The 19,387-nt window shown below is 45.0% G+C and overlaps 1 protein-coding gene across 3 annotated transcripts in view; it reads right to left on the reverse strand.

Annotated features, from left to right (window-relative positions):
- Positions 1 to 6,622: 6,622 nt before the first annotated feature.
- The window catches only part of syt3 (synaptotagmin III), a 132,228-nt gene continuing 119,463 nt past the window's right edge, over positions 6,623 to 19,387 (reverse strand). For all 3 annotated transcript variants that reach the window (XM_059953965.1, XM_059953966.1, XM_059953967.1), the window contains 2 exons: positions 16,376 to 16,498; positions 6,623 to 12,381 (listed from right to left, as the gene is read on the reverse strand). In XM_059953965.1, coding sequence (XP_059809948.1) covers positions 16,400 to 16,498 — 99 coding nt within the window. In that variant the 3' untranslated portion in view covers positions 6,623 to 12,381; positions 16,376 to 16,399. The remainder of the gene's footprint in view (positions 12,382 to 16,375; positions 16,499 to 19,387) is intronic.

A 19,387-nucleotide genomic window follows, 5' to 3' on the forward strand; every position in this document is an offset into this window, starting at 1 on the left:
TGACTTCAGGAGGAAGATACCGGAGCTCCGTGAACCAATCCTTGTCAGGGGTTCAGCAGCTTTAAATTCCTCTGCGTTATCGGTTCAGAGGATTGGCCCTGGGTCCAGCGTGTAAGTGCAATTACAAAGAAAGCACATCAGCGTCTCTGCTTCCTTGGAGTTTGTGAAGATTCGGTGAGACGTCTAAAACTTTGACAGACTTCTACAGATGTGTGATTGAGAGTATGTTGACTGGTTGCATCACAGCCTGGAATGAAAGTACCGATGCCCTTGAATGGAAAGTCCAATAAAAGATAATGGATACGGCCCAGCCCATCACAAGTAAAGCCCTCATCACCACTGAGCACATCTACGTGAATCACTGTCGAAGGAAAGCAGCATCATGGACCCCGATGCTCTCCTCTCACTGCTGCCATCAGGAAGAAGGTACAGGAGCCTCAGGAACAGTTATCATCCCTCAACCATCAGGCTCTTGAACTAGTAGGGATAACTTCACTCATCCCGCCACTGAACTCTTCCCTCAACTGATGGGCTAATTTTCAAGTACTCTTCATCTCATGTTATCGATAGGTACTGTGATCTGATGGCCTGTTCCTTGTCTAGAACATTCTATGTTCTAGAAAAAGGCCATTCCACCCACTGTTCCATCAAGCGCCTTCTCTCTATCTGCCACAAAAGATGGAATTTCCCAGAAGCCACCTGTTTTAACTTGCTTCCAGTTCCCATTCCAACATGTCAGTCCACGACCTCCTCTGCTGTCGTGATAAGGCCACTCTCAGGTTGAAGGAGAAACACTTCATATTCCGTCTGACTGGCTTCCAACCGGATGGCCTGAGCACCGACTTGTCTAACTTCCGGCAATTTCTCCCCCTCCCCCTTCTCTCTTTTGCCATTCCCTGTTCTGGCTCCCCTCTTGCCACTCTCTTCTCTTTACCTGTCATCACACCCCCCCTCCACCGGTGTCCCTCCTTCCCTTTCTCCCACGTCCACTCTCCACTCTCCTCTCCTTCTTCTTCGGCCCCTTACCTCATCTCTCTATCACCTCCCAGGATCCCACTTCATTCCCCCCCCCCCACCATCCACCCTCTTTCACCCTCACCTGGTCTCACCTCTCACCTGCCAGGTTGAATTCCTCCCCCATCCCTTTCTTCTTATTCTTCCTTGCCAATCCTGACAAAGGGCCTTGGGCAAAAATGTTTATCCCCCTCCATAGGTGCTGCCCGGCGGTTGAGTGTCCCCAGCGTTTTGTGTGAACTTCCCATTGGGCCCATTCTGGCTCTCATCAGCCCAGTGCTCCTGAACTTATCGTCTCTCAAGTGCCCACCAGCTCCCCTATACCACTCTCCTGCACTATGGACAACTTACAGAGGTCAGTGGACATCTTTGGGATGTGGCAGGAAACCAGAGCACCCGGTGCAAACGTACCCAGCCACCGAGAGAGCAGACAAGCTCCCCAGGGTCAGCAGCCAAGGTCAGGATCGAACCTGGGTCTCCACAGCAGCAAGCACAGCATCAATATGCTGGCCCAATGGGTGAGTCTGCACGACTCTCACCACCTCCATCAGCTTCCTATGAGCCTACGAACACTTTCTAACTATTTTTGCTCTCATTTGCACTGCTTATTTAATTTTTAAAGATATATGCCTTATTGTAATTTATAGGATACTTCATGTAATGCACCAGCAGTCAATAAAATCCTGGCTGATCTTCTGCTTCAGTTCCATAAGACAAAGGAGCAGAATTAGTCCATTCAGCCCATTGAGTCTGCTCCGCCATTCCATCATGGCTGATCTATTAACTCTCGCAACCCCATTCTCCTTCCTTCTCCCCACAACCTTTGGCGCTCTTACTAATCGAGAGGGAACAACTTTCCCGACGTATGTCAGTGATAATAAACCTGACTGTGATTCTGGATTCGCCATCCCCTGAGAGGTGAAATTTCTCCCTATCTCATTCCTAAATTAGTATGTTACCAGCTGTCTCCTCCAGCATCTGCCATCACTCCTCCCCACTGGCGTCTGACGACAAAAATTATCCTGACGCAAACCCTCCTCACTCACAGCAAATAATTATGGATGGCGCCAGATTTGACAGACAGCCGTGGGCACCAGTGGTGACAATGTCCTGGGGAATGACAGTGTGAAAGCGCCTGACTGACAGCCAATGACTGAAGGTACTTGAGCCCAGTATAGGGCAGTTATTTCAATAATACACTTACAGATTGGCACGGGTCCCCAGCTACAGTCTTAAGTCTCCTTTTCTTATCAGCCCCAGGACAGTGAACCAGATTGCCCTTATCTCAATGGCTCTCTTCGTCATTCCTTTGCCCCCTTGTCCCTCCCTCCTGGCACTTACCCCTGCAAGTGTGACAAGTGCTACACTTGCAACTACACCTCCTCCCCTCACTACCATTCAGGGCCCCAGTCTTTCCAGGTGAGGGGACACTTCTGTGAGTCTTTTGAGGTTATCTCCTCTGTCCAGTGCCCCTGTGGTGGCCTGCTCATTATCAGTGAAACTGATGTAGATTGAAGGACCGCATCATCAAGAGCCTTCGTTCCAGCCCCCACAAAAGGCAGGATTTCTCAGTGGCCATCCATTTCAACTCGTCTTCCCATTCCCATTCTGGCATGTTGGACCATGCACTCCTTTATCTCCGTGATGGGGTCATGTTGGAAGAGCAACACCTCAGTGATATAGCTCGTGTGATATAGAGGAGGCCACGGGATAGGAAAGATGACAATGATGGATTCACATAGTGAATGGTTTGTAAAGACTAGAGTTGTAACGCCCTGGTTAAGATTTCTGTTGCTACGCTGCAGGTATTTCAATTTAGCAGTTTTACTCAAAAGCTGTGTGACTTCTGGTAGAATGTTTCGGTTTTGGCTAAAGACAAGAAGCCCCGTTTTACAACTCAGGAATGTTCTGCCAGCCTGCCAGGATGGTGGGATCTGGAGAAAGTTCTAGAGGGAGCAGGGAGGAGAGAAACTTGTGACGGGCAGTAGTCTGGTGGGAGCTGCAGAGTGGGACAGAGGGGCAGATGCCACAGATTGCCGTTGGAAGGAGGGTCCCCGTTGCCCTGACAGTGCTTTGGGTAGATGAATGGCTCCAAGGAGGAAGGACCAGTGCTCCTGAGAGAGTGCCAATGTGCTTGAGGTGGACTTTGAAAGCCGTTTGGACTGTAGCGGGTGCTTTCACGCAGGCTGTGGGCTTGGCACCGAGGGTGATGGTTATACCCGGCTTTGGAAGAAATGGGCTCCAATGGTAATGTGCACATTTAGACCGATCTCACTGTAATCGTCATCATCATCAGGTGCTAGCCAAGTCTGAGCTTTGACTGCCATGGCCCACACACTCCTGTTTCGGGTCAAGTGGATCAATTCATCGGTATTCATTTCCAGTTCTCTGGCTGCTGTCTCCATCATCGTTTGTCTTTGCCTTCCTCTTGCTTTCTTCCCTTCAATCTTTCCCATAATTACCATGCAGTCTAACTCCTCTTTCCTAATCACATGTCCAATGAAGTTACGTTGCTTTTTCATGATCTCATACATTATTTCTCTTTTTGTGTTTGCTGTTCATGACGTCCTCGTTAGAAACTCGTTTCATCCATGATATTCTTTGCATCCTCCTCAAAAACCACATCTCTGCTGCTTCAATTCATTTCCTCATGTTACTAGATATTGTCCAACATTCTGAGCCATATAACATAACTGGGTAGTAACATTTCAGTACTCTGAGGTGGGTTGTCATGCCTAGTTTAGTGTTGGTCAGTATATTCTTCACTCTCGTAAAGGTGTCGTTTGCCATCCCTATTCTTGTTTTGATGTCCATGTCACACCTGCCATCTGATGTCACCCAGCTTCCTAAGTAGCAAAGGTTCTGTACTTGTTTTATGTCTTCCCCATCTATTCTCAGCCTGCAGATAGGGTTCTCCTTCTTTTTGGATATGACCTTACATTGTCTTTTTGCAATTGATAGATAGACCCACACCCTTGTCTAACGCCTGTCTTGATTTTCGTAAACTAACTCACTTCTCCATCTATTCTTATAGCGGCAGTTCGTTCCCAGTACAGGTTTCTGAGCAGGCGGAGTTCTTTCAAATCTAGATCTAGAGTTTCCTGTAATATTTCAAATAACTTATTGTGCTTCACTTTATTAAATGCTTTTGTATAGTCAATAAAACAAACAAACAAATCTTTTTGCACTTGAATAGCTCGTTCTGATAGTATCCTTAACATCAATATTGCATTTCTTGTACCCTTGTCTTTCACAAAACCACATTGTTCTTTACCTATTTCAGCTTGTATCTTACTTTTAGCTCTTGTCATCAAAATTCTTATAAGTATCTTAGTGATATGACTCATTAAACTTATGGTCCTATGTAATTCACATTCTATAGCTCCAGGTTTCTTAAGAAGAGTGATAAATACTGATTTTTTTCCCATCTCTTCTGGTATTATTCCAGTCTCATAAATGTTATTGATTAAATCAGTAAGTTTTTCAATTCCATAATCTTCAAGGGCGATAATTTGTTCTATTACTAATTCATCAGGACCTACTGTCTTTCCTTTCTTCATCTTATTTGTTGCATTACGAACCTCAGATTTTAAAATACTTGGATCTGTAACTGTAATAGGCTCTTGTATTTTTTTTCTTTAGAAATTAGTAAATATGCTTTTGATGCACCACCAATAACTGTCGGAGATGTGAGTTAAGGTAGGCTGGTGCGACCATCACCCAACATCCTGGAGACTGAGGAAGGGTCTGTGCCTCCAATCGCCCTCATACCGGGGTCCGTGGGAGGAGCCATGGGAGCAGTCAGCGGTGGGGTGGGGGGGGGGGCGTGTCCAGACAGGCATATGTAGTTCACCACAGCTTTCTTTATAATTTTATGCAATGTATGATCTGTCATTTCTGGGCTTCTGAGAACTGTGCACAAGCAGTGTTTACACAGCATTCACTCAAATCGAGGTTTCTTAAATTGGAACATCACGACGTCCCTGTTTGGTCGAAACCCAAATTATACCAACCCTCGACGTCTATTATTTATGAAAGTGGCCTTCTCACCACTGAGTCATGTGGCTGTCAGCAGAGTTAGCTGACGAGCCGAGTTTGTATATGAGCCCCAGTGAGAGGGTTACAGAGTCTGACCACACTTACAACACAAAGCCTTAGTGAGAGAGAGAGAGAGGGAGACTGCAACATAAGTCATGAATGTTTTATTTAACAGTTCAGCCACAGTGTGCGCGGAATTAACACAACCAGTTCAAATAAAAGGGAAAATAATTACATTTATTTCTTCTGCATTTATGGCTTTGAGTGTATGTGTGTGTGAATTTTTGGATACGTATATTCTGACACAGACTGGAAAACGTCCCACAAACAGTCACTATGGATGAATTCGACTTACGAGGTTGGATTTGAGATTTTGTTTTCTTCCCCCGCTTCCCCTCTGCGCTAAAGAGACAAATAACTCCTTGCCCCTGCATGCCACTTGACAAGACACCACATGCAAAAATGGAGAAGGGAAAACTTGGTCCCCCACCCTCGTCCCAACCCGTCAGTCATATCACAAATCTCACTGTGAGGGAACGTGAAGACCCGGTGCCAATCGATGGCTTGGGCTTCCGTCACTGGTTTTAATAGTGCTGCTCCATCACAGGTGCTGCTGGGTGTCTCTCAGTATCCTATCGACCAACCCTTCCTACTGTCGGATTATTCCCCAGTTGCCCCGACCTCCACGTTCAATGTAAAAACAGCTACCTGCATTCAGCCCATCTCAAAGAGCTGCTGATTTCTGTACAGCCACCCTCCTACCACTGGGAAATAGAGCCGTTCATTAGAAGTCCCGCAGGATCCCAAGATTAGCCGCAGACAAGTGACTAGCTAAGCTGGTTCAGTGGTGTTAAGAGGTGACTGCTGGGTAGGATATGAGAAAGGCTGCCCTCGTGTTCTTATCCAAATTTCTCTTAAGTGTTGAGATCGACTCATCAACCTCTTCCGCTGGTGGTTTATACCACACTCTCACTAGCCTCTGAGTGAAGAAGTTCTTCCTCATGTTCCCCATAACCCATGATCTCCAGTTCTAGCCTCACACAACCTCAGTTGAAACAACCAACTTACATTTACCCTATCTATACCCCTCATAATGACATAGAATACTGGGATTTGCATGTCATCGAATTACAACTGCACAAGTTACAATTCAATGTCATTCATAAGACCACACCAACAGAGAATTGTGTGTGGTTTTGGCTGCAAGGCAGCACAAGAGACATCAGACTGTTTTGGACTGAAGAACTTAAATTCTAAGGGTAGTCAGGAACTTTACAGAGAATGACGCAAAACGGCACTCCACAGACAAGAGAAAAACTGCTGATATTGGAAATCTGAGCAACCCACTCAAAATGCTGGAGGGACTCAGCAGGCCAGGCAGCGTCTACGGAAAAATGCACAGTCGACATTTCGGGCCGAAACCCTTTGGCAGGGCTGGGGAAAAAATGCTGAGGAATAGATTTGAAGGGTGGTGGGAGGGAGAGAGAGAGAGAAACACTTCCTCCCACCTTTCAAATCTACTCTTCAGCATTTTTTCTTCAGTCCAGCCGAAGGGTTTCAGCCTGAAACATCGTCTGCCTTTTTCCCCATAGATGCTGCCTGGCCTGCTGAGTCCCTCCAGCATTTTGTGTGTGTCACTCAAAATGTCACTCCACTCTTTAAGAAGGGAGGCAGGCAGAAAAAGGAAATTACAGGGAAGTTGCCCTGACTTCAGTGGTTGAGAAGGTGTTGGAGTTCATTATCAAGGATAAGGTTTCAGGGTACCTACAGGCACATAATAAATTAGGCATGGTTTCCTTATGGGGCAAATCTTGCCTGACAAATCTGTTGGAATTTTTTGAGGAAATAACAGGCAGGATGGAAAATGGAGAGTCAGTGGATGTTCTTGGATTTTCAGCAGGCTTTTGACAAGTTTAGAAGAATGAGGGGAAGATCTCATTGAAAGCTATCAAATATTGAAAGGCCTAGATTAGATGTAGAGAGGATGTTTCCTTGAGTTGGGGAATCTGGGACCAGACTGTATAGCCTCAGAATAGAGGGACATCCATTTAGAACAGAGATGAGGAGAGGAGGAATTTCTTTAGTCATAAGGTAGTGAACCCGTGGAATTCATTGCCAAAGATGGCTTTGGAGGGCAAGTCATTGGGTATATTTAAAGTGGAGGTTGCTTGGTTGTTGATTAGTCAGGGAATCAAAGGTTACAGGGAGAAGGGAGGAGAATGGGGTTGAGAGGGATAGTAAATCAGCCATGATGGAATGACAAAGTAGACTTGATGGGCCAAATGGCCTGATTCTGCTCCTATGTCTTATGGTCTTACAGATCCATGGGACACAATGCCAACATTGGTGGTAGAGACAGATTAATTAGGGGCATTTAATAAACTCTTAAATAAGCTAAGAGGGAGGGCTATGCAGGAGGGTAGGGTTGGGATTGATCTAGAAGTAGATGAAAGAGTTGCCAGAGCATCGTGGGCCAAAGGGCTTCTACTGTGCTGTATATATTCTCTGTTCCGCTTTACCTGCTGTACAGGAGACTGAGGAGTGGCCTTGCTGAGGTTTATAAAATCACAGGGAGCATAGATAAAGTGAATAGTGATATTGTTCCTCTCAGGGTAGGGGAGTCTAAAACTAGGGGGTGTAGGTTTAAGGTGAGAAAGAAATATTTAAAACATTTAAAAATCTTTTTCCCCTCTCACCTTGAACTTAGGGAGTGGGGGGTACGTAGAACATAAATCATTACAGTGCAGGACAGGCCACTCGATCCAGAATGTTGGGCCAAACCAGTTAAAAAGCAAATTAAAAACACCCAAACACAAACGCTCCTACCGACACCATCTCCCTCCATCTTCCTCACATCCATGTGCTCATCCAAACATTCCTTAAAAGCCTCTAATGTGTTTGCCTCTACCACCATACCAGGGAGTGCATTTCAGACATCCACCACTTTCCGAGTAAAAAAAAATTACCCCTCACATCCCCCGCTCACCTTCAATGCCCTCTGATACTAGACATTTCAACCCTGGAAGTCAGATACTCCCTGTCCACTCTATCTATGTCTCTCATAATGTTAGAGTAGACACTGAAAGTGGGAGAGATGGACATTTATAACATTTAAGAGACATTTAGACAGGTGCGTGGGTAGGAAAAGATATGGATGAAACATAAGGCAATGAGACTAGACTTTTGCAGGGTCTTGATGTTAAATGTTCTCAGTGACTGGAAAACCGCTGATCTCTGTGTTAGAGGGTTCCAGTGGTGTTCCTTCTAAACCATTCAATACCTTCCCACAGGAGACCACTCAGCCTCTTGAAACTTAGCCAACATTCCACTAGATCACGGGCGACCTTTATTTTAGCTCTAGCCCTTTACTTTGCCAGCTAAAGTCCTTGGCAGGGCTATTTGGTATTGACCCCTGGGCAGCTGAGGGATTTGGAGGTCCTTGGTCTTGTCCAGTACTGGTTCCGAGCAGGCTGGCAGATATTATTATAAGGTTAGGCCCTGATGTTATGGAATTGCTGTCTCTCCATCTACCTCATCAAATCCTTTAATCCTATTAAAGAAGCTAATCAGATCATCCCTCGATCTTCCATTTTTGAGAGAATGAAAGTCTCGGCTGTGCAGCCTGTGGATATAAAACAACCCATCTCGTCTCAGTGGCTGGCAGCTAGGCATATCACACTCCCTCAACCTTACCACAATGGTCTGTATCCTTCTCACAGGTTTCAGTGACTTCTGCACTTATCCCCTATGTTCCCCGCTCGTCCAAGTTCCCCAGTTTCTCAACGTTTGACGAATGCTTTGGTCTAACTTCCATACTGCACACTTCCTCACACTGAGCCATTGCCTGTCTGCATGCCCCTAACCCTACGGTGTCCCCTAGTCACTTTCTGATCCCACCAAACCACCATCAGCAAGCTGACACTCACATTTGGTTCTTTGAAACAGGCCTGCTCATATGTCTAAGGCTTCAGCGAAGATCCCTGGATAAGCCACAGTTACATCCTGCCAATGCAATTCATTCTTGTGTATTACAACAAACTGTCGGAGGAACTCAGCAGATCAGGCAGTATCTGTGGAGTGAGATAGAAACCATTGTACTACATAATACTAGGAAGGGCAGAAGACTAGCAGGAGGGAGGCAAAGAGTTGGAATAAAATGAACTTTTTCTGATTGGCTGCCAGCAAAAGTGGTGTTCTAGGGGTCAGTGTTGGGTCAATTTTCATGTTATATGTCAATGATTTGGATGATGGAATTGATGGTTATTTATAGATGATGCAAAGATAGGTGGAGGACAGGCAAGTCTTCCACCGATCTCTTAAATTTAAACAATTTCCCTCAAAAGATAATTGGCAGGTCAGCTTTTTTGAACTACGGTCCTAAACTGTGGAATTCGACACCCAAACTATAAAGGATGCGGACTCGATGGACACTTCTAAACACCAGCTCAAATCCTATCTACTTAACCGACTTTTAATGAACATATTTTTGTCTTTTATTTTCATTTTTTTTTAATTTTGCACTCGTATGCCACCGTGAAGCTCCTTGAACTACACTGTGTCTGAAAAGTGCTCTATAAATAAAGAAATTATTAATATGCATACACTGTCCATGTTCCTGCACAGATGCTGCCTGACCTGCTGAGCTTCTCCAGCAGTTTTGTGTTTTTTTTTTGCTCCAGATTCCCACATCTGCGATCTCTGGAGTCTCGATTCATTCTGTTTATCCCAAACTGCTTTTTCCCAACATCTTAACCAAATAGTTCGGCTCCAATTCCATGGACTCTCACTTTTGTTAAACTTTCCGTGTGGAATTTTAATGCCTGTTTTCTGGAAGTCCAGATAAATATAATTGACTGATGATCCCTTGTCCATGTATCTTAGAACACAAAACATAGAACAATATAGTACTGTAACAGACCCTTCAGCCCGCAATTTTGGTGCTAAACACAATGCCAAATTAAACTGAATTTCTTCTGCTTGCACCATGATCCATATCCCTCCATTCCCTCTCTTCAAGTGTCTAACAGCCTCTTAAATGCCGTTGCATCTGCCTCCACCACTGCCCCTGGCAGATTGCTCCCCACACCCACCACCCACTGTGTAAGGGACATCCTGAACTCAAACCATTGACCGTTTCCATTCACCGAACAGCACAGGGTGAGGACAGGAACTTTGCTGAGGGCATTTCACGTTTTACGGTGGGACTTCAGCTGAGAATTCCTGAGGGCATTCCCGGTGCCCGTGCTCGAAATGGGAAGGTCCTTCCCGTCTGAACTAACAGACCTCTACCTTCAGGGTAAAATGAGGACTGGAAGCAGGAACTGGCCACTCAGCTGTCTGAAACTCCTTCAGTATGAGCTCATCTAGCCTCAACAACTTTTGTAACCAAAACCAAGACTCCCAGGTAACACAAAAACCTTGAACCCCTGAAAACATCTACAGCATTTTTTGGGAAAGAAATGGGAAGAACCCTGACCTCCCCCATTTCCAACCCCATATTCCAGAGGGAAAGGAAGAACTCTTCCTTGTGCCAGTGCTGTGTTTCCAGCGTTTATCCCATCAGCGTCAATGGTCCCGAGTTTAAGAGGCAAAAGATTATTAGTGACAGTAGTCTGCCCCACTGCTGCCAATTAGAGGATAAAGGGGTCAGCTGCAGCTGGATTTATAATCTCTGTGCATGACGGAGAATGATAGAGGTGACAGGGTGAGTTATCCATCCCCACACAGACATCATTCAGAATTGTCATAAGTGTGAGGCATGAATGCACAACCTCCTGTCTCAGGGCTAAACATATTGATAGCTGAACCAGAACTGGCCTGCAGGTAGCTGTTTGGTTCGTCTCTGGATTACACAGCTGAGTCCTTGATTGGGCTATTCCGGAAGCTATTTTGCAATGCATTGGGTGAGTTACTGATTCCCATTTTCTCCTGAATGTTCCCATACTACTCATTGGCCCCAGGATGTCTCTGTTCCACAGGGCAAAGGAGGTTCAGCTTGGGACTAGGTTTTGGAGTCAGACATTCCGACTTCTATGTCCAATTTCACAACCAAACCGGAGGAAGAGAAATGAGGGACTGAGAGACTATTGCCCCGTCACCACGGACGCAAAGGGTGGGACGAGAGAGGGGAACGTTTCATCCCATTGGATGTGAGCTTTCGATATCAGAGCCAGGTGAAGATCTAGTGACGACTTGCATGAGGCAACCCAGTCCAGGTTTGGGTTTAGGAGAAAGAAGGTTCTGTCCAGGAGGTGTACATCTGTCCAGATGCATGAAGTGGACCCTTGAGAATTGCATCCATTGGCAACCATCCACGAAAGTCAACAAACCTCCCCAAGGATGGGAAACACAGAAACACTGCCATATTTACAAAACATTGTTTACCTGGTCCCAAGAATCAACTGGACAGCCTTCTTAAACATCAACATTCATCCCAAAGGCTCTGACCAAGAGACTAAGGGCATTGAGCAAGGGGAGGTAGCTCTCCATCCTTGCCCCTGTGTAGAATCAACAGTAAGTTTAATCTCTCTTTTTGGATGGGAAATGACACGTTATGAGGTGGATCATTGCTCTTAAACCCCTCCTTTCCCAGAAGCACTCACCTGAGGCTTCAATTGAGAGCAAAAAGTCGGCAGGTAAATGTGAAATCACTGGTTCTCCTGACCGCCAGTTGACTCAAGGGTGGTACATGGTAAGCTTACATCCCTCCCAATTCCTCCCACCTCTAGATCTGAAACCGGGTGCTAACCGTAAAGCAAATCTGTTCTGAGTCAAAGAGAGGTCCTCCAAAAATCGGAGTTGAGATGCAAGTCCAGGGGCCTTCTCCAGCAGGCGGGAACTTTCAGGAAAAGTTGACTCAGTGGGAATAGGGTTGGGTGGAGGCAATAGTTTCCCACCGACATATAATGCATCCAAGGCACACACATCCACGACATGGTGAAACATGCGTTTGAAATGGAATTTCTCTTTGCTGCTCAGAATCGTTTCCGCCAATATGTCTCTGGAAACCTTCCACTTGGCTCTGGCTAGATGCCCCTCCTGAGTCTACAGTGGAAGGGCCGCAGCCCAGGCCGAGGCTCCCCGCAAGTGCGCTGACGCAAGCGGCATGAACCTGCGAGCCTCGCCTTCAACGTCCACCTCTCATCTTGCTCGCTCGACCAAGCCATCAGTGTCTCAGCAGGCTACGGTGGTGGTGGGGGAGGGGGGGGGGCGAATGGCTTCAATCCCTCTTCCCCTTCTTTTCCCATTCTCCCTCTCTCTTTCTCTTTCGTGGTGAAGGATTTACAAACTGAAGAAAAGAAAAAATAGCACTGTTGTCTTCTCATGTCCCTGTGAGAGAGAGGATAAAGGCAGAACAAGTGATTCTTGTTTATTTTATATTTAATTATGAGATATAACACGGAAAAGGCCCTAACAGCCTTCCCAGCCATGCTCTCCTCCAACCCACTAGCCTAATCACAGGAGAATTTACAATGATCAATTAACCTACTCACCCGTACGTCTTTGGACTGTGGGAGGAAACCGAAGCACTCAGAGGAAACCCTCACGCACATGGGAAGGAAAGTACAAACTTGCCAGAGTTGAACTCTAAACTCTGAGACCCTGAGCTGTAACAGCACAACGCCACCTTGGCAGCCATGGTGAAGTGAAAACATTCACTTTGTGTCACAATAGCGTAGCGGCTAGTGAACTCCTTACAGTGCCAACTCCTGCTGCTTTCTGTGAAGAATTTATATGTTCTTCCTGTGGCCACGAGTGTTTTCCTCCGGGTGCTCCTGTTTCCTCACGCATTCCCAAAACATTTGGGTCAGTAAGCTGTGGGCATGCTAAGTTGGCACACTTGTGGGCTGCCTCCCTCCCCATTCCAGCATATCCTCAGTCTGGGTGGGTCATTGGCACAAATGAGAGATTTCACTGTATGCTTCGATCTTTCAGTTTACATGTGATAAGCAGAGCTAAAGATAATCTTACCCTTAATCCTAATCATTGGCTTATTGGCACCCTTACTGTCGTTTGAAACATGTTGGAGACACTTGGCCTTTGCCCTGTCTGAAGAGCTCTCCTTGACTTTCTCGCTGCACTTTCTAAACACAAGAGATTTTGCAGATGCTGGAAATCTAGAGCAATATTACAAAATGCTGGAGGAACTCAACAGGTCAGGCTGCATTTGTGGAGAGGAATAAACAGTCAACATTTCCGGCCAAGACCCTTTCAAGAAGCCAAAATAACTCCCCCCACCCCCAATATCTTATTCTGTCCTCTTTCCCCTTCTTTTGCAGAGCTGATGAAAGTTGCAGAGGGCTGTGAAATTAGCCAGCTCTGTCATGGGCACTAGCCTCCGTAGAGTCCAGGTCATCTTCAAGGAGCGGTGCCTCCGAAAGGCAGTGTCCATTATTAAGGACCCCCACCACCCAGGTCATGCCCTCACCTCGTTGTTATCGTCAGGAAGGAGGTACAGAAGCCTGAAGGTGCACTCTCAGTGATTCAGGAACCGCTTCTTCCCCTCCGCCAACAGATTTCTGAATGGACATTGAAACCACTACTTTTTATTTCCTATTTTTCCACTACTTATTTTATTTAACTATTATATATACTCACTGCAATTCACAGCTCTCTTTATCACTCTGCCATGTATTACATTGTACTGAGGCTACCAAGTTAACAAATCCAACAGGATATATTAAACAGGATTCCGATTCGGATTCTGATGTCTTGGCCGGAAATGTCGACTGTTTATTCCTCCAGTATTTTGTCTATCACAGCACCTATGTTACTTTGAATCTCCCTCTGTCTCAGTCTGGGTTCAGCTTGGCCTTTATCCCCTGGTAGACCTGACATGCTCATGCACCTTATTGTCCACTGAATTCTCCCTGAAACCGTGACATTATTCTTCATTCCATTATTGTTTTACCTTGAGTCACCTCACTGCAGTGAGGTAATGAACGATCTTTATGGATGACATACAAAACAAAGCTTTTTTTTCATTGTATCTCAGTACACGTAAGAATAATAAAACAATTTGTTCTGTTCATAAAGCATCGAACACTATAACACAGTACAGGCCCTTCAGCCCACAATGTTGCGCCAACCTTTCAACCTGCTCGAAGATCAATCTAACCCTTTCCTCCTACATAGCCCTCCATTTTTCTATCGTCCATGCCCCTACCTAAGAATTTCTTAAATGCCCCTAATGTATCTGGCTCTAGCACCACCTCTAGCAGGGTGTTCCATGCATCCACCACTCTGTGTAAAACACTTAGCTCTGACACCTCCCTTCTACTTTCTTCCAATCACCTCAAAATTACAAATCAGAATCAGATTTAAAATCACCGGCATATAGTCATGAAATTTGTTAACTTAGTGGCTGCAGTACAATTCAATACTTAGTAGCCATTTCTGCCCTGGGAAAAAGTCTCTGGCTATCTAATCGATCTCTGCCTCTTATCATCTTGTAAATCTCTATCAAGTCATCTCTCATCCTCCCCCAAAGAGAAAAGCTCTAGCTCGCTCAACCTATTCTCATAAGACATGCTCTCTAATCCAGACAGCATCCTGGTACATAGAAACATAGAAACCCTACAGCACAATACAGGCCCTTCAGCCCACAATGCTGTGCCGAACATGTACTTACTTTAGAAATTACCTGGGGTTACCCGTAGTCCTCTATTTTTCTAAGCTCCATGTACCTATCCAGGAATCTCTTAAAAGACCCTATCGTATCCGCTTCCACCACTGTTGCTGGCAGCCCATTCCATGCACTCACCACCCTCTGAGTAAAAAACATTCCCCTGACATCTCCTTCATACCTACTCCCCAGCACCGTAAACCTGTGTTCTTTTGTGGCAGCCATTTCAGTCCTGGGAAAAAGCCTCTGACTATCCACACGATCAATGCCTCTCATCATCTTATACACATAAATCTCCTCTGCATTCTCTCTAAAGCTTCCACACCCTTCCTATAATGAGGTGATCAGAACTGAACATAGCACTTCAAGTGTGGTCTCACCGACATTTTGCCGAGCTGCAACATTATCTCGTGGTTTTTGAACTGAATCCCTCAACTAATGATGGCCAACGTACCCTATCAACTTTTATGGCAGCTTTGAGGACAATTTCTTTTGATTCAGTTTCTCTGTCGCTCAACTCAATCCACAGACAAGGAGCCCAATTGTTCATTTAATGGCCACATTATTTCACCCTTTTACAGATATTCCCTTTTGGTTCATCTGGACCTGTTTTGATAACTTACTCTCTCTCTCTCTCTCTTTTTTCTCTTTCGATGAAGGGTCTTCAACCTGAACATTAACTCTTTCCCTCTCTATAGAGGGTTAGATAGGGAAGTGCAAGCAGTCTTTTTTAACATATGAGGAACATTTGATCGCTATTGGACTGTACTCCTTGGAGTTTAGAAGAATGAGGGGGGACCTCATAGAAACATTTCGAATGTTGAAAGGCAGGGACAGAGTGGATGTGGCAAAGTTGTTTCCCATGGTGGGGGAGTCCAGTACGAGAGGGCATGACTTGAGGATTGAAGAGCACCCATTCAGAACAGAGATGCGAAGAAATTTCTTTAGAGGGTGGTGAACTTGTGGAATTTGTTGTCACGGGTGGCAGTGGAGGTCAAGTCATTGGGTGTATTTAAGGCAGAGATTGATAGGAATCTGAGTAGCCAGGGCATCAAAGGTTATGGTGAGAAGGCGGAGGAATGGGACTAAAGGGGAGATTGGATCAGCTCATGATTAAATGGCAGAGCAGACTCGATGGGCTGAATGGCTGACTTCTGTTCCTTTGTCTTATGATCTTATGGTCTTTTTCATTGAGGTTGTGTGGGACTACAACCAGAGGTAATGGGTTAAGGGTGAAAAATGAGAAATTAAAGTGAACAGGAGGGGAAACTTCTTCACTCAGAGGGTTGTGAGAGTGTGGAACAAGCTGTCAGTACAAATGATGCATGCAAGCTCGATTTCAACATTTAAGAGAAATTCGGATAGGTACATAGACAGTTGGGGCATGGAGGGTTGTGATCCCTGTGCAGGTCGATGAGAGTAGGTAGTTTAAATGGTTTGGATGGACTGGATGGGCCGAAGGGCCTGTTTCTGTGCTGTACTTCTCTACGACTCCACAGACACTGCCTGACCTAGTGAGAGTATTCAGCATTTTCCATTCTTTTCCCTCAGATCTCCAGCGTCTGCAGTTTTTCTGTTAATACCCATAATCCCCGCTGTTGGTTGGTCAAAACAAGACACGAAGGAAGTTGTGTTTATTGATTCCTACACCCGGTTTTCACCCTTCCTGGGGGTCAATCGGGATCAGGACGTACTTACATTCTGCAATGTGGAGTGGGATTCTCAGTCTGAATGAGGAGTCTCCACTACGATAGTCACTGGCTTGGCGGCGCCCGAGCCTGTGGCATAACCCTTTGTCAGGTAACTGTTCAGCACCTTTTCCTGGGGAAAAAAAGAGGGAAAAGGTAAAGGTAAAAATCAGGAGGGCTGGAAAATTAAGTCCAAAGTAAATTTATTATCAAAGTACATGTACATCACTGTATACAACCCTGAGATTCATTTTCTTACAGGGATACTTAATAAGTCCATCATAGATTAATAATCAAATAAAATCAGTGAAAGACTGCACCAACTTGAGTGTTGAATCAGTGTGCAAAAGACAGCAAACTGTGCAAATACAAAAAAGAAAGAAATAACAACAATAATAAATAAGCAATAAATATCGAGAACATGAGATGAAGAGTCCTTGAAAGTGAGTTCGCAGGTTGTGAGAAGATTTCAATATTGGGGGAAGTGAAGTTGAGTGTAGTTATCCTCTTTGATTCGAGAGCCTGATAACTATTCCTAAGCATGATGGTGCGAGTTCAGAGGCTTCTGTGCCTTCTTCCTGATGGCAGCAGTGAGAACAGAGCATGTCCTGGGCGGTGAATAGATGCTGCTTTCCTACAAAAAATGTTTTGTGTCGATCTGCTCAGTGGTGGGAAAGGCCTTAATGGTGATGGACTGGGCTGCATCCACTGCTTTTTTGTAGGATTTTCTGTTCAAGGGCATTGGTGTTCCCATATCAGGCCATGATTCAGCCAGTCAATAGACTCTCCACCACACACCTATAGAAGTTTTTATTCTGACTTCTTCACTTCAAGACCCATCAACTTTATAGAATGGGTGTTGTCTAACTCTCTACAGCTGAATCAACTGCTGCACGATGGATAATTTGAATGAAGTTTCCAAAGTACTAAGAACATAATAACAGGAGGAGGAAGTCATTTGGTCCCTTGTTCTCCTCCGCCATTCAGTAACATCATGGCTGATTACTCACCTCACTTCCACTTTCCTACACTAACGCATATTCCTTGACTCCCCTAATATCTAAAAGTACATTCAGTTCCTTCCTTATCAGGTACCTCCTGTACCTAATAAAGTGACCATTGAGTGTACGTTCGTGGTCTTCTGCTGCTGTAGCCCGTCCATTTCAAAGTTCAACGTTGTGTACACAGAGAGATTCTTCTGCAAACTACTGCTGTAAAACGTGGATATCCGAGTTACTGTTGCCTTCTTGTGAGCTTCAACCGGTCTGGCCATTCTCCTCTGACCTCTCACATTAACAAGGCATTTTTGCCCACAGAACTGGTTGCTTATTTGCCCTTCACATCATTCTCTGCAAATAGACACTGTTGCGTGTGAAAATCCCAGGAGATCAGCAGTTTCTGAGATACTCAAACCACCCCATCTGGCACCAACACTCATTCCACAATCAAAATCACTCAGATCACATTTCTTCCCTATTCTGGTGTTTGGTTTGAACCACTGAACATCTCGACCATGTCAGCATGCTTTTATGCATTGCATTGCTGCCACGTGATTGACTAAATAGCTATTTGCATTTAGCGAGCAAGTTTGCCTAATACAGAGGTCATAGAGTGTATATCAGATCTCATCTTGCATAGATTCAGCCTCAGAGCTTGCATAGACTTCTTGAAAACTTCAAAATTCTCCACTCTCGGGGTGAAGTAACGTCTTCTGGTCTAAATCCCGTGTCGTCTTACTTTGACTCTTTGACATCCCTGTCAGGTGAAACATCTTTTATGCTTTTACCCCCTCAAGCTCCCGAAAATCTCTGCGTGTTTTCATTCTCACCCTTCAAATGCAAGAAGATATCGGCCTATCCTGCCTGATCTCTCCTCACAGAAATTAATTTATTACACACTCTCGATCGCAAGTATAATTCTTTCATAGGGAGGCAAGCCAAGACTGTGCACCATATCCAGGCAAATGTGCTATATAATTCTTATAAGATGTCTTAATTCCACAGACGTCTTGCAGAACAGGGATAACCTGCAGTTTCTCTTGCTAAATAGAATCATTGAGTCATACCGGGTGAGATCTCCTCAATGTCTGGATGTAATTACAAAGGTGGCACACCAGAGGCTTTACTTCATTAGGAGTCTGAAGGGATTTGGTATGTCACCAAAGACTCAAGCAAATTCTTACAAATGTACCGTGGATTGCATCACCACCTGGTATAGAAGGTCCAGATCAGAAAAAGGTCCAGAGGGTTGTTAACTTGGCATTAGCCTCCCTACCAGCAACAAAATCTTCAAAAGGCCATGCCTCAATGTGGTAGAAGGGTTAATGAACTAAGTAGCTAACTTGAATTTTTCTATTTGAACCTTGTAACTCAGTGTCCTAAGCTTAGGCCTGCAGACACTAGACAGTCTTTCATAATCAGGATGCAGCACTGAGTGCAGATGGCCAGAAAGAGGAACACGCACTCATATGATTTAGTCCCTACACTATGGTGTATTTATTTGCTCCCGGGTACATACATGTCTATCTGCTTGTGTAACAGATTAGCTTGCATGTATTTGTATATTCACCTGTCAGCAGTATATATGCCGAAATTACTCCAGAACTTAGAGCCTTGCTCTCTGCTCCAAGCTCTCGATCTTATCATGCTGAATAAAGGTATCACCACTTGAAGTTTGGCCTCTGGAGTTGTTTTCCTTCGACACTCAAAAAGGGGGCACCCGAAAGTCCCTCCCCACCTGGGGCATGCTCTCTTCTCATTGCTACCATCAGGGAGAAGTTACAGGTGACTGAATACTCACATTCAATGATTCAGGTAAAACTTTCTCCCCTCTGACGTCAGCTTTCTGAAGGGACAATGAACACTATCGCACATCTCGCTCTCTTTTTGCCCTAGTTACAGTATTTATATTTTTATATGTGTCTCTTACTGCAAGTTTTAGCAACTGTTTTATGTATTGCGCTGTAGTGCTGGCACACAAGCAAGTTTCCGATGTACATCGGTGATAATCAACCTGATTCGGA

Source organism: Hypanus sabinus, chromosome 29, assembly GCF_030144855.1.
Source record: "Hypanus sabinus isolate sHypSab1 chromosome 29, sHypSab1.hap1, whole genome shotgun sequence".
NCBI classification, from domain to species: domain Eukaryota; kingdom Metazoa; phylum Chordata; class Chondrichthyes; order Myliobatiformes; family Dasyatidae; genus Hypanus; species Hypanus sabinus.